Source organism: Limanda limanda, chromosome 19 (genome assembly GCF_963576545.1).
Source record: "Limanda limanda chromosome 19, fLimLim1.1, whole genome shotgun sequence".
NCBI lineage: Eukaryota > Metazoa > Chordata > Actinopteri > Pleuronectiformes > Pleuronectidae > Limanda > Limanda limanda.
Window position 1 is genome coordinate 21,672,659 of NC_083654.1, and position 14,067 is coordinate 21,686,725.

The following is a 14,067-nucleotide window of genomic DNA, read 5'->3' on the forward strand; positions in this document are numbered from 1 at the left end:
ACGTCCTCCCCCTCCTGCAGAAATGGTTCGGACCGCCACTCCCTTCCCGATGGTCTCTCTGCTCTTCGTCTTCACCGCCTTCGTCATCAGCAACATCGGACACATCCGGCCTCAGCGCACCATCCTCGCCTTCGTTTCTGGAATCTTCTTCATCCTGTCAGGTACAGACTCGTTAGGCGAGCTTCAAGGTGTTTCACAGGTTAAAGTTGAACGTGGTAGCAACCCTCCTCAGTCTGGAGATGGACTCGTGTCGTGTTGTGTGTGGAAACGAGGTCTGCAGACAAATCCCATCTTGCAGAACATTTCATACTTCTGTTGAACTACCACAGACTCCGGGCGTTTCTTGTCATGGTTTGATTCCATATTTTCCAATTATCCTCCGACCTCTCGGCGTCGTTCTGAAGGAGACGAGCGTCTGTGCACAGCTGTCGGAGAATCTGTGGGAAAACTGAAACACTGTGTTTCTTATCTTTATTCAAGAGTGCACTCTTTCAATTTGAAATCATTAATTCTTCATTTCACAGTCGGATGTACTGAGTTTACGAACCCTAGTGATTCTCAATCACATTTTCAGATTCATCTCCCAGTGCATCAGCTGGTTTTCCAGATCTAAAACCTTGTGAATGTGGATCTGAAAACTGGTGCACGTGCTTTCTGAAACCTTTTGAAAAGGGTGAATCTTTATTCTGAAACCCACGCTCCTGTTGCACCTTGTTATTCCAGGGGCGAGTTTACAACACCCACTTTTCAAAGATAGGGATTTTTGCCGCTGGGGCAGGAACATGTTGTTTGCTCTCTGCTCAAATACCAATAACACGTCGTGCTCTGGGTTATTCAAGCTTGCCAGTGACTCCTTTACCCATAAATGATCAGGACTGTAGAAACAAGCAATAAGACTGATGGTGAGTAAAAGTCCAATGAAAGTGTGAAACTCACCTGTCATCTTAAATCAGATGTGAAGAAGAAGAAGTGAGCTTGTTAAAAGTCGACGTTCTTCAAGGTTAATGATAAAACTTCAGCTCAGAGGATGAAAACTCTTCTTCTCCCGGCTGGCGGCTCGTCAGACGTCTCCTTGTTCTCGCCGTCGACTGAACATCCGACTGGATATAATTCTAATAATTGCTCAGTGCAGCAGGAAGCTGCCGGACAGCTGGGGTTTGAGATTCTGCTGCAGGAGGAAAGAGCTTCAACCAAGTCTTTGACCCACAAGTCTGGAAGTCGGCTCAGTAGTAGTTTGAGGTTTTACTCAGAAGTTCCTCAATGAGCAGCTGCTTTTCTCCAGGACGACACTTTGTGATCTGAAGGAAAATGACACAAACCTTCAGAGCAAAGTCTGATTCTGCTCCAGCTTCAGCCTCGGGTGCAAAGCTACTGGACAAAAGGTTTGACTTGTGCTTTTATAGTTTATTCAAAAGAGCAGAGATTAGTGCATTGAGCCGAATGATATCGTCCATTCAAGCCCTCGGCTGCTCGGTGCAGAGGCAGTTTCAGTCGCAGCTAAATATATCGTCTGAGATATAACTTGTATGATCCTGCCCGAGGTGTTTGTCTAGTTTCTAGTTTCATCAAAACATGTTAATATCGATGAGGAAGAACTCAAACACACAGAGACGTTAGAGATGAAGACAAAACGTTTCTCTAAAGAAAGCTTCTGATTTTAAACTGTGACAGAAGCAGCATAAAATAAACGTTTCCATATTTAAGACCTTCGCCAGTCGGAGCGGCGGCGTCTCGTCCTCACGTTGAGACGTTTCCTGTTTCTTCCGCCGCTCAGCGGGTGAAGTGGCTGCTGGGAGTTTTCTGGGCTGCGTTCAGGATGACATCACCCTCCTGGTTTTCTCTCTGTAGCTGACAGATGCTAGCGTAGCGTGGAGGACTGCTGACTGGACACTAGGGACAAACATGATGTCATTGAAATGTCTCAGAGCCAAGGTGCAGATAAACGCACGTACACACACACAACTACACAGCTACACAATCAATCACGTACACACAAACACACACAGATACACAATCAATCACGTACACACACACACATACACACACACAACAAACACAAAGATCTTCTCTCCTGATGTGATTTAGTTTTGTTTAAATCACATTTTATATTATTACAACCACAGGGTCATTATGTTTTCATCCATCTTGGTTTGTTTGTTTATGTGAAGACAGATTTCATTCAAAACTTAGTGAAAGGAGTCAATGTGATTCACACTCTGGTTTATTTAATGATGTTTATCTTAACAAGCTTGAAAAAGTTATCAATTTAACTTAAAAGAAATAAAAAAATAGAATCAATTTACCACCAGAAGCTGACAAAGGGACGGAGAGAACTTCAATCTCCCGTCTGGAGAAGTCATTTCAACGAGTCTTTGTTTGGGTAGTGATCATTTTCTGTCAGATCGAAGACACAACTGAGCCCAGAAATCCATGGATGTGATTCTCGCCTCTGAGACAGACAACCATTATCACGCCTACACTTTAACTGGATGTCGATCACACACATTGTGTCTGCTCTGGGGAAAGTGAGTTTTTCAAAGGCAACAATTAATTTGCACCAAACCCGGTCTCAGTCTGTTCTGTGTGTTTCTGTCAGTCGCACCTTGAGGTCACAACATGGAGGATGTGATAATGTGTGTGTGTGTGTGTGTGTGTGTGTGTGTGTGTGTATGTGTGTGTGTGTGCAAGTTCATGCACATTCAGTTCAGAGAATTTAGACACAACACCCCCATCTGATGGCCAAATGAGGGAACTGCATCTTTTGTGATCCTTTAGTTTTGCTTTTGTATTTAATTCTGAGTTTAAATCGTTCACCAGTGAACCACTGTCATATTTATATTTTATATGACACTGGATTGAGGAAAGCGATAAAGAGACCAGGTGCATCAAAGCTTCTGTTAATCAGCGTGCAGCACAGAACAGTTCTGAGATCAGCAGAAGACGCTCGTCTGTTTCCTTCTGTTTATCAAAGCATCACTTGCTTTGCTTCATTTTCCTATAGATCACATCTGATCAAGTGGCATTTTGCTTCAGGACTTCAACTACAGAGTGTTTTTTTAAATATTCACTCAGTTTGAAGACCTCACACCAATGATTGCAGTGGTTTGCAGGGTTGCCTTGGTTCAAGGTTCGATTCCCAGTTCAGCTTGGAATAGTCTAGAATACAGAAACAGCCTGAGTTTGATCTGCAGCTCTGGGAACCTGCAGGAGGAACCAAGAGCGTCTCAAGACGACAGGCATCTGGTTGTGTATCTCAGTGACCCAGACGTGGAGTTACAGATCAGAGGAGGAGCACCGCCCTCTGGGATGCCCTGCTTTAATCCAGCCTCACACATTCTAAAAACTCCACGTAGGCTGGTATGGGTTTTATTCCTGTTCGTATTGTGTCGACAGTTAATGTGCGAAAGAAAGAAAATGAGCAGTTTGGGTTTTATTTCAAACTAGGGCTACGTTGTAGCACCCGCACGTTGAAGCCTGTTGCGATCGGTGGAGACAGCGATCGATGACCAAGCGCATGCTCCACGTTGCATACGTTTTGATCACTGCAGCAAGGATAACTGCTTCACTTCCTGCGTCCGTCACGCGATGTCTATCGTTGTCTGTTAATTGCTCAATACGGTCCACGCTTTCAAACAGCACATCACACTGGGACGATTTTATGTAAATCGAATGATAGTATTAAAAAAGCTTACTTCCTGTTGCCAGTAGGTGGCGCCATCACTATTATTAGGTACAGACTAATATATCTGTTCAAGTAGGCGCTCTGATGCAGCGTGAGCAATTTTGTGTCAATTGGACAATGTTACCACAACTTAATTTTCACACTGATCAGTAGGTGGCGCTATGACCCTGAACTAATATTAATATATGGAGCTGTTCAGGTCACGATTTTGATCAAAGGTCAGTAATTCGGAGCCGGTTGGATAATGCAGAGTGGATTAACAAAGTACTTCCTGTTCCATGATGAATCAGTAGGTGGCGCTATGACACTGAGGAAATATTGACACATAGACCTGTTCAGGCTTGGACTCTAATCAGGAGACAGAAGTTTGGTGGTGATAGGACAATGTACACTGGACTTAGGACAACATCGTGTCCTTCGCCAAAGGAGGCAATGATGTCATTGATGTGCGGCGAACGATGATCCGTCGCCGCACATCAATGTTTACACGATTTGAGGAAATGTCACAATTCTGACCATGATCCCATGGGTTGACTGAGCTGTTTTTCCCCCGGGAGCAGTGCATCTAAGTATAAAACATGTCACTTCCTGTACCCAGCAGGTGGCGCTGTGATTTTAAGTCATGTTGTCTGTGTAGATGCCTTCAGGCCGGGACTCTTGTCTTACATGTCTAGTTTGGACCCGATTGGACCAAATATGCCAGAGATACAGAAGTTAATGTTTTGATGGCGTGTAATCAAACTTTGATGCCACGCCACGGTCACACCGTGTGATGAAATCAAGTATGCTGAGGTAGTTAATATCTCAGTCTTGATTAGATGACGTTTACAGAAGTTGAAGTTGATCTGTTGTTACACACATGTAGTTTGAGGGAGGTTGAACCATGAACACAGAAGTTACAGCAATTTCGCCCTGAAAAAGCCCAAAATGGAAATGCAAATCCTTCGAAATACAACAGGGCCTCCCACCGCTCGGTACTCGGGTTCTTTCAAACACATTCATGTCAGTGTATTTATAGATTTCTTACTTTACAAAGTGAAACTAAATATGTGTGATAAAGGAAGGTCAGTGTTTGATTGACAGCTGACTTCTGTGTGGAGCAGAAACGTCATCACGACAAACTTTGATCAACAAACATGGAGACAAACAAAGTTAAAGATTTACACACAGAATCTAAATCACTGCTTTTAATGACTCGAGTCTAATTGAGTTTACAGAACTCAGCTGTGGATCCAGACCAATAAACACTAAGTCCAGCATAGAGAGGCTGAGTGAATGTGGTCTTGACTCTGCGGAGGAGAGTCATGGTGTCAGAGACGCTGTAGAAGGACAGAACACCTGCACTGTGATCCAGGTACACTCCTACTCTGGAGGACACACGACCTGACACTTGAGTACAGATGCTTTTGTGATAAAAGTGATAACTGTTTCTAAAACATTTTAATGACCAAGATTTATCACTGGATCCAAATTCACAGTCTCCTGCTCTGCTGATATTCTTGTATGTGACTACTACATAAACTGCTCCCCACCCCATCTTCACCTCCACCTCCCAGTAACAACGTCCAGTCAGACTCTCTCTACTCAGGACCTGAGGCCAAGTAGTGAATCTGTCTGGGTGATCAGAATAAGACTGTTCTTCTCTAATACGTGTTACTTTTCTGTTTCCCTCAGATAATAACAGCTCTCTGTGTACTGTGTTTGGATCCAGTGTGATTTCCTGTGAATATTTTAAGAAGTCAGCTCTGGTCTCTGGTTCTGGTTGTCGCAGTAAAACATCCACTCGAGACACAATCTGTAAAATCCTTGTCCTTGTCACACTCAGAATGTCCTGTAGTCGACCTCTGACCTGTGACACAGCTGCTGTTACGTCCTCAAAGTTCCTCAGAGGACGGATCCTGAAGCTGGATGAGTGTGTAGATCCACTGAGTGGTGACAGTGAGGGGTAGTTGTGTAGAAGCTGGTTGTGATCCTCTGTGTCTGAGAGCTGCTTCAGTTCATGGACTTTCCTCTTCAGCTCAGTGATCTCCTGCTCCAGTCTCTCCTGAAGCTCTCTGACTCGACTCACTTCAGTTTCCTGCTGGGATCTGATCTTCTGCTCCACATCAGAGCTTCTTTTCTCCAGCAGACGGATCACCTTAGTGAATATCTCCTCACTGTCCTCCACTGCTTTATCAGCAGAGCCATTGACGGCCTCCTCCTCCTGTTGAAGCAGCTTCACGTCTTTCTCTGTGTCCTGGACTCTCTGTTGGATGGTTTGTCTCCTCAGCCCGAGCTCTCTCTGCCTCTCAGTCCTTTCTGCTGCAGCTGACACTGTGTCGTGGTCTTTATGTTCCTCCACAGAGCAGAGATAACAGATACACTGCTGATCAGTGCGGCAGAACATCTTCATCACCTCGTCGTGACGAGAGCAGATGTTCTCCTGAAGCTTCTCCGAGGGCTCCACCAGCTTGTGCTTCTTCAATGCAGCTGACTGAAGATGACGCTGGAGGTGTTTTTCACAATAAGAGGCCAAACAAACCAAACAGGACTTGAGAGCTTTCCGTTTTCTCCCAGTGCGGACATCACAGGCCACATCTTCAGGTCCAGCAGAGCAGTGATCAGTAGGAGCAGCTTGGACTCCAGTCTTCTTCAGCTCCTCCAGTGAATCAGCTAACATGGTGCTTGTCTCCAGGACAGGCCTCGGTGTGAAGGTCTGTCTACACTGAGGACAGCTGTAGCTTCCTCTCTCCTCCTCTTTGTCCCAGTGGGTGTTAATACAGCTCTTACAGTAGCTGTGTCCACAGACAGTAGTCACCGGATCCTTCAGTAGATCCACACAGATCCAACAGGAGAATCTTTCTCTGGCCAGTTGATTTTCTTGTTGCTCCATTTCAGCTGCTGCCAGAGACTGAAGAACAGATTCACTTCCTCTGAACAGAAACAGATCTCTGCTCCTCCCTCTCTCCTTCACTTCCTCTTTTTCCTACGTTTTAACACACAATTGAAAAGAGCAACAGTCTGGTCTATCGCTATCTCTACTAGACTAATAGATCTGTTCAGGTCAAAAACATTATTTTCTCTCTTCAGATCTTATAAATCTTTCACCTTTACATCTAAGACATCAAAGGATTCTAACATCACTGACACTGGGACATTAAAGCAAACTGACAACAAATAATTATTTGCTTAATGAATCCTTTGAAGTGTTCTTTTATGTGTACAGCTCATTTCAGCTGTATATTGTTAAGCAGCCAAGAGCAGTTCATCAAAGTGTAAAACATGTCACTTCCTGTAGCCAGCAGGTGGCGCTGTAATGATGAGTCAATATTGATATGGATCTGATGAGGGCGGGACTGTGAATGTGTGAATGAGGTTTGAGGCTGAAAGAACAATGCACAGAGGAGTTATAATAAATCCCTTTTTTTGGGCGAATCATCAAAATGTCACGCCACGGTTACACCATGTGATGAAATCATGTATACAGAGGTAGTTGAAGTTGATCTTATGAAAGCCCAAGGACAAGTTCATCAGACGTATTTGTTTGTCATGAAAAGACAAATGTCCCTATAGATTTTTGTACATGTCAGCCAATCTTAATGCCGGGGCTTCACTTTAGGGGGCGCTAGTCAGTTATTTTGTCACGCCCATTCCTTAAAACCATATAACTATCTTCAAGGGGGGGGGCTGTTGTTAAACAGATGTATTTTGAGGGAGACTGAAGCATGAACACTGAAGCTACAGCAATTTCGTGTTTAACGGCGAATTGATGAATTGGACGTCACGCCACTAATATGGCGTTTGACTAAAAGTCCCAGTAACCTTATGTCATTATCAATGTCTTGAGACACTTTTGATACAGTTTGACATGGTTGCAGTCAGTGATGAGGAGGAATACTTCCAAGTGTAAGATGTTCCAAAAACAAGGCATTTCCTGTTGCCAACCGGGGGGGCGCTGTGATTTTAATTAATAATTTCTTTGTAGATGTCATCAAGCCGGGACTCCTGTCTTACATGTCTAGTTTGGACTCGATTGGACCAAATAGGTCTGAGATACAGAACATCTTGTTTTGATGGCGTGTAATCAAACTTTTACACCACGCCACCATCACACCACGTGAGGAAAACTCGAAATTCGTCAAAGTTTATATCTCCGTGTAGTTGTGATGACACTCATGTCCGTATGAAGTTGATCTGATGAAAACCCTGGGACAAGTACGTCAAAGAAAACATTTAGAAAACTGCCAAAATGGCCACTAAATCCAAAATGGCGGGCTTCCTGTTAGGTTTTTCGCCTTGCACCTCGGACTTTTTTTTTGCTTGTCTAGTCATGATACACCTGGGTTTAGATTTTTTGTGAAGATCGATGAAAGCTAACTGAGGGGTTTTTCCTTAGATAGCGCTGTTGAGCCATTAGGCCACGCCCATTTCAAATTACTCCAGAATACATTTACTTTTTGTGGTTTTGAATTTCCTGCAAAGTTTGGTAAGAATTTGAGCGTCTCGGCCTGAAAAAGCCCAAAAGGGAGAAAAATAAATCCTTCGAAATACAACAGGGGGCGTCCCACCCACAGGGGGCGTCCCACCCACAGGGGGCGTGTCACCCACAGGGGGCGTCCCACCCACAGGGGGCGTCCCACCAACAGGGGGCGTCCCACCCACAGGGGGCGTCCCACCCTCCTGATGAAGCTTTCCTGTTTTTAGTGTGTCAGGTTCTGTGCTGCAGGATTTTGGAGGTCAGCTGCAGCGGGTTTCTGTCGACAGGGGCGGAAGCTCTGACACACTCATAACTGTGTGTGTGTGTGTTTGTGTGTGTGTGTGTGTGTGTGTGTGTGTGTGTGTGTGTCCTTGTTTATCTCTTTACCACAGTCTGTTGTTGGGGTTTTCTCGGCCTATATACAGAACAACCAGGACACATTATCATTAGCTCTGCCAGCTACAGAGCGTGTGCACGTACACACACACACACACACACACACACACACACACACACACACACACACACACACACACACACACACACACACACACACACACACACACACACACACACTGAAGGCCTATTCAGATGGGATTATAATTGTAGAGTAATTACTCCTGATTCTCTAGTTGTTTGTAGTTTGTATTGTTACACATTTATGGATGGAAATAAAATACATGAATATCTGTATGTGAGCATGGAAATGAGTGAGAGGCTCTGGACTCTGTGGAGTTCCTCCTGCTGCTCCTGCTGCTCCTCACCTCCTCCTGCTGCTCTTCACCTCCTCCTGCTGCTCCTCACCTCCTCCTGCTGCTCCTCACCTCCTCCTGCTGCTCCTCACCTCCTCCTGCTGCACCTCACCTCCTCCTGCTGCTCCTCACCTCCTCATGCTGCTCCTCACCTCCTCCTGCTGCACCTCACCTCCTCATGCTGCTCCTCGCCTCCTCCTGCTGCTCCTCACCTCCTCACCTCCTCCTGCTGCTCCTCACCTCCTCCTGCTGCTCCTCACCTCCTCACCTCCTCCTGCTGCACCTCACCTCCTCCTGCTGCTCCTCACCTCCTCCTGCTGCTCCTCACCTCCTCATGCTGCTCCTCACCTCCTCCTGCTGCTCCTCACCTCCTCATGCTGCTCCTCACCTCCTCCTGCTGCACCTCACCTCCTCCTGCTGCTCCTCACCTCCTCCTGCTGCTCCTCACCTCCTCCTGCTGCTCCTCACCTCCTCCTGCTGCACCTCACCTCCTCCTGTTGCTCCTGCTGCTCCTCACCTCCTCCTGCTGCTCCTCACCTCCTCCTGCTGCTCCTCACCTCCTCCTGTTGCTCTTCACCTCCTCCTGCTGCTCCTCACCTCCTCCTGCTGCTCCTCACCTCCTCCTGTTGCTCCTCACCTCCTCACCTCCTCCTGCTGCTCCTCGTCTCCTCCTGCTGCTCCACACCTCCTCCTGCTGCTCCTCACCTCCTCCTGTTGCTCCTCACCTCCTCCTGCTGCTCCTCACATCCTCCTGTTGCTCCTCACCTCCTCCTGTTGCTCCTCACCTCCTCCTGCTGCTCCTCACCTCCTCCTGCTGCTCCTCACCTCCTCCTGCTGCTCCTCACCTCCCCTTGCTGCTCCTCACCTCCTCCTGCTGCTCCTCACCTCCTCATGCTGCTCCTCGCCTCCTCCTGCTGCTCCTCGCCTCCTCCTCCTGCTCCCCGCCTCCTCCTGCTGCTCCTCACCTCCTCCTGCTGCTCCTCACCTCCTCCTGCTGCTCCTCACCTCCTCCTGCTGCTCCTCACCTCCTCCTGTTGCTCCTCACCTCCTCCTGCTGCTCCTCACCTCCTCCTGTTGCTCCTCACCTCCTCCTGCTGCTCCTCACCTCCTCCTCCTGCTGCTCCTCACCTCCTCCTGCTGCTCCTCACCTCCTCCTCCTGCTGCTCCTCACCTCCTCATGCTGCTCCTCGCCTCCTCCTGCTGCTCCTCACCTCCTCCTGCTGCTCCTCACCTCCTCCTGCTGCTCCTCACCTCCTCCTGTTCCTCCTGCTGCTCCTCACCTCCTCCTGCTGCTCCTCACCTCCTCCTGCTGCTCCTCGCCTCCTCCTGCTGCTCCTCACCCCCTCTTGCTGCTCCTCACCTCCTCCTGCTGCTCCTCACCTCCTCCTGCTGCTCCTCACCTCCTCCTGCTGCTCCTGCTGCTCCTCACCTCCTCCTGCTGCTCCTCACCTCCTCCTCCTGCTGCGTCCTTCAAGTGTGAAGGACGAACTCCAGGGAAAGTCCAGAGCTGTGTGAACATCCACCGGAGTTCATGTGTGAAAGCATCACTGGAGATTCTCTGTTTGTGCTAATAAGAGTGTGTGTCTGTGTGTGTGTGTCCATGTGTGTGTCTATGTGTGTGTCTGTGTGTGTGTCTGTGTGTGTGTCTGTGTGTGTCCTCAGGCCTCAGTCTGGTTGTGGGTCTGGTCTTGTACATCTCCAGCATCAATGACGAGGTGATGAACCGACCCAGAGAACCAGAGGGCTTCTTCCACTACCGCTACGGCTGGTCGTTCGCCTTCGCTGCCTCCTCCTTCCTGCTCAAAGAGGTGCACGCACACACACACACACACACAAACACACACACACACACACACACACACACACACACACACACTCATACAGATTGCTCAGAATCTGGTTTGGATGACGACCAATCGCAATTTAGCTAAATACACTCGAGCCTTTGCAGCTACACACAAAAGTGCTGGTAACACACACTCATACACACACACACACACACACACACACACACACACACACACACACACACACACACACACACACACACACACACACACACACTGCGTAGGAGCCGTCATCCTGCATCAATATTCATAAATGTTAATAGCTTGAGGGCAGCAGCTCTGTCGCAGCACAGTATGTGTGTGTGTGGGGGGGGGTCCAATCCTCCTTCTCGATCTTCCTCTTCTTCTCTTTCATCCCTCTCTTCTCCACTTGTCTCCTCTCTCTCTCTCTCTCTCTCTCTCTCTCTCTCTCTCTCTCTCTCTCTCTCTCTCTCTCTCTCTCTCTCTCTCTCTCTTTCTGTCCTCTACTTTAATCTTGTCTCCTCTTCTTTTGACTTTTATCTTTGGTTCGTTAATTGTCTCCTCTCCTCTTCCTCCTCCTCTTCCTCTTCCTCCTCCTCCTCCTCCTCCTCCTCCTCCTCCTCCTCCTCCTCCTCCTCCTCCTCCTCCTCCTCTTCCTCCCTTTTGTCCTTTCACATTATCTCTGCTTTCTCTTTTCCTCTTCTTCCCTGTCGTCATCTTCCTCTTCTCTCTCTCACTCAAATTCTCCTCATCCACTGTCTCTCCTCCCCTGTTCTTCTTCTTCTTCTTCTCATCTCCTCTGTTCTCTGTTTTTCTTTCTCCCCTTATCTTCTTCTCTTTTTCTGTAATTTTCTTCCTCTCTTCATTGTCGTTTAATCTCCTCCACACTTCTATCCTCTATCTTCTCATCTTTCCCTTCTCTAATCATCTGTCTCCCTCCTTCATTCCCTCGGTTTTCTCATCCTCTTCTCATCTCTCTTTCCTCCCTGGTTTTGTCTCCTCGCTGTAAAAACATTTGATTAAGAAAATTAGGATTTAAACGTCTTGTTTCCCTGCGTCTCACACACACACACACACACACACACACACACACACACACACACACACACACACACACACAGACACACCCACACACACACACAGAGAGACACACACACACACACAAGTCAAAACTTTCAGGGTTGTTGCAGCGATGATGTTTTGCATGAATACTGAATGAGCTGTGAACGCTCTGCGGATGCGGGGGTGAAAACATGAATATATTTTTGATAATTGTTCATTTCCCCGAGGAGCACCAACCCTTTTTGTCAACTCTGCAAAATGATTATGAATTTATTCGAGCACACACACACACACACACACACACACACACACACACACACACACTGAAGGATCGGGCTGACTCTGTTGTTTCATTAAAGCTTCTCCACTTCGTTTGGATTCTTGTGATAAAACTGATGTTTCGTTTTCATGGATGAATTCTCGTCCTTTGCAGTTTTCCCGCAGACGCCCTCAGAACCTGATTATCTATTTGACTCTGTCAGAAACTATAACCAGAGCTGTTTACGAGCAGGATGTTAATAATATCGCTTTTATATTCTACACAGTTTAAGAACCTAACGGCCCCGGTGGGCGATTTGTCTTCATCATCCACCTCTGCTGCTTCTTCAGATACATCCAATATGAGAAAGAACATAAAATCATCACATGAGAGAGAAATAAAGCACCAGAGGAAAACAGCCAAACTGCGTTTAATTCATCAACTGAGTAATAAAACCCATGAGGAACACGAGGGAGAACAAACCTCCTCTGGTTCGGAAAAGTTTATGAACTTATTAAAATATTTGTTAAACTCCTTTTGGATCCAGAGGGTTTTTAGGTCTTTTTAATGTCATGTGATGCAATTAGTGATTTATTTCTTATTGCTAAAGAGCCGTTTAATAACCTGAACATCTTGCTGCACAGTGTGTGAGGACAGAACATGGAACTAATTTAGTTTATATAATGAATCAGACTTTTATCATTTTAAATCTTAAAAATAATTACAACAGAACAATATGGGTCTTGATACAGATATTAGGTAAAAATATACAACACTGAAATATCAGCTGAGCTAAGATTTCAATATAAAACCAGAATGACTGAGAAATGTAATTGAAGCGTGATGTTTTACTCTTTAACAATCTACTACATAATATGAATAATAAATAATAATAATAATAATAGTAGTCATAAAACAATATAAGAGCATATGAAGGGAGAAAAACATAGAAAAGAGGTAAAAGAACAACTTTAAAAACAATTAAATTAAACCTGTGTCTGCAGGTTTTAAGCGACACAACATCCAAACAACTATAACTATATAAAAACTATGAATATATAGAAAACACATATACAACATAAATGAAGAATTTCAATTTATAAAAATAAAAACATCTTTTCTGTATTGTTAATGGTGTCGTTGTGTGTGTGTGTGTGTGTGTGTGTGTGTGTGTGTGTGTGTGTGTGTGTGTGTGTGTGTGTGTGTGTGTGTGTGTGTCTGTGTCTGTGTGTGTCCAGGGCGCCGGCGTCATGTCCGTCTACCTCTTCATGAAGCGCTACGCGGAGGAGGAGCTCTACCGGCCCCACCCGGCCCTCTACCGCCCCCGCATGTCCGACTGCAGCGACTACAGCGGCCAGTTCCTCCACCCGGACTCCTGGCCCCCCCCCCAGCGCGGCCGCAGCGCCTCCGACGTCTCCTCCGACATCTCCATCCAGCTCAACGAGACCCCGCCCCCGCAGGCGCCTCCCAAGGGCGGCGGCAGCTCCCAGGCCACGCCCTCCTCCTCCGGGCCCTCGTCGGCGGCGAGCTACCAGCTGCAGCAGGCCGCCTCCTCCTCCTCCACCTCCTCCTCCTATCCACACCCCCTCCACCCGGGCTCCACCCTGCCCAGGTCCTCCCACGGCCACGCCCACGGCCACGGCCACCCGCACCCCCACCCCAGTGGGCCGCCGCCCCATTCCCTGCCCATGGGGGTGCCACCCGCGGCCGTGCTTCCCCCCCGCTATCACGCGCACATGCGGATGAGCGCCTCGCCGTGCTAGGCTCCGGACGCAGGGAAGGGAAACACAAAGGGGTGGGGGGTGGGGTGGGGGGGTGCGGATCGATCAAACATCACGCAACAAGACAACACATTGTGTTGCTTCACAGTGTGGGAGGAGGGTAAGTGCATGAAGGAGGTGGGGGAGGAGGAGAGAGGGAGGAGAGTTAGGTGGGCGGAGCCACCGAGGACTGAAGACACGTCACCTGCTTTTCTCTCAGAACATGAGGAGAGAGGATTTCTCGAGGTTTGTTTTTTCTCGTGGACTCGTTCAGACGCTCAGAGACTT

General features: G+C 47.3%; 1 protein-coding gene across 1 annotated transcript in view; it reads left to right on the top strand.

Annotated features, from left to right (window-relative positions):
* The window catches only part of LOC133025638 (voltage-dependent calcium channel gamma-7 subunit-like), a 17,740-nt gene extending 3,958 nt beyond the window's left edge, over positions 1–13,782 (top strand). The window contains exons 3-5 of the mRNA XM_061092353.1: positions 21–161; positions 10,553–10,698; positions 13,258–13,782. Coding sequence (XP_060948336.1) covers positions 21–161; positions 10,553–10,698; positions 13,258–13,782 — 812 coding nt within the window. The remainder of the gene's footprint in view (positions 1–20; positions 162–10,552; positions 10,699–13,257) is intronic.
* Positions 13,783–14,067: the final 285 nt, after the last annotated feature.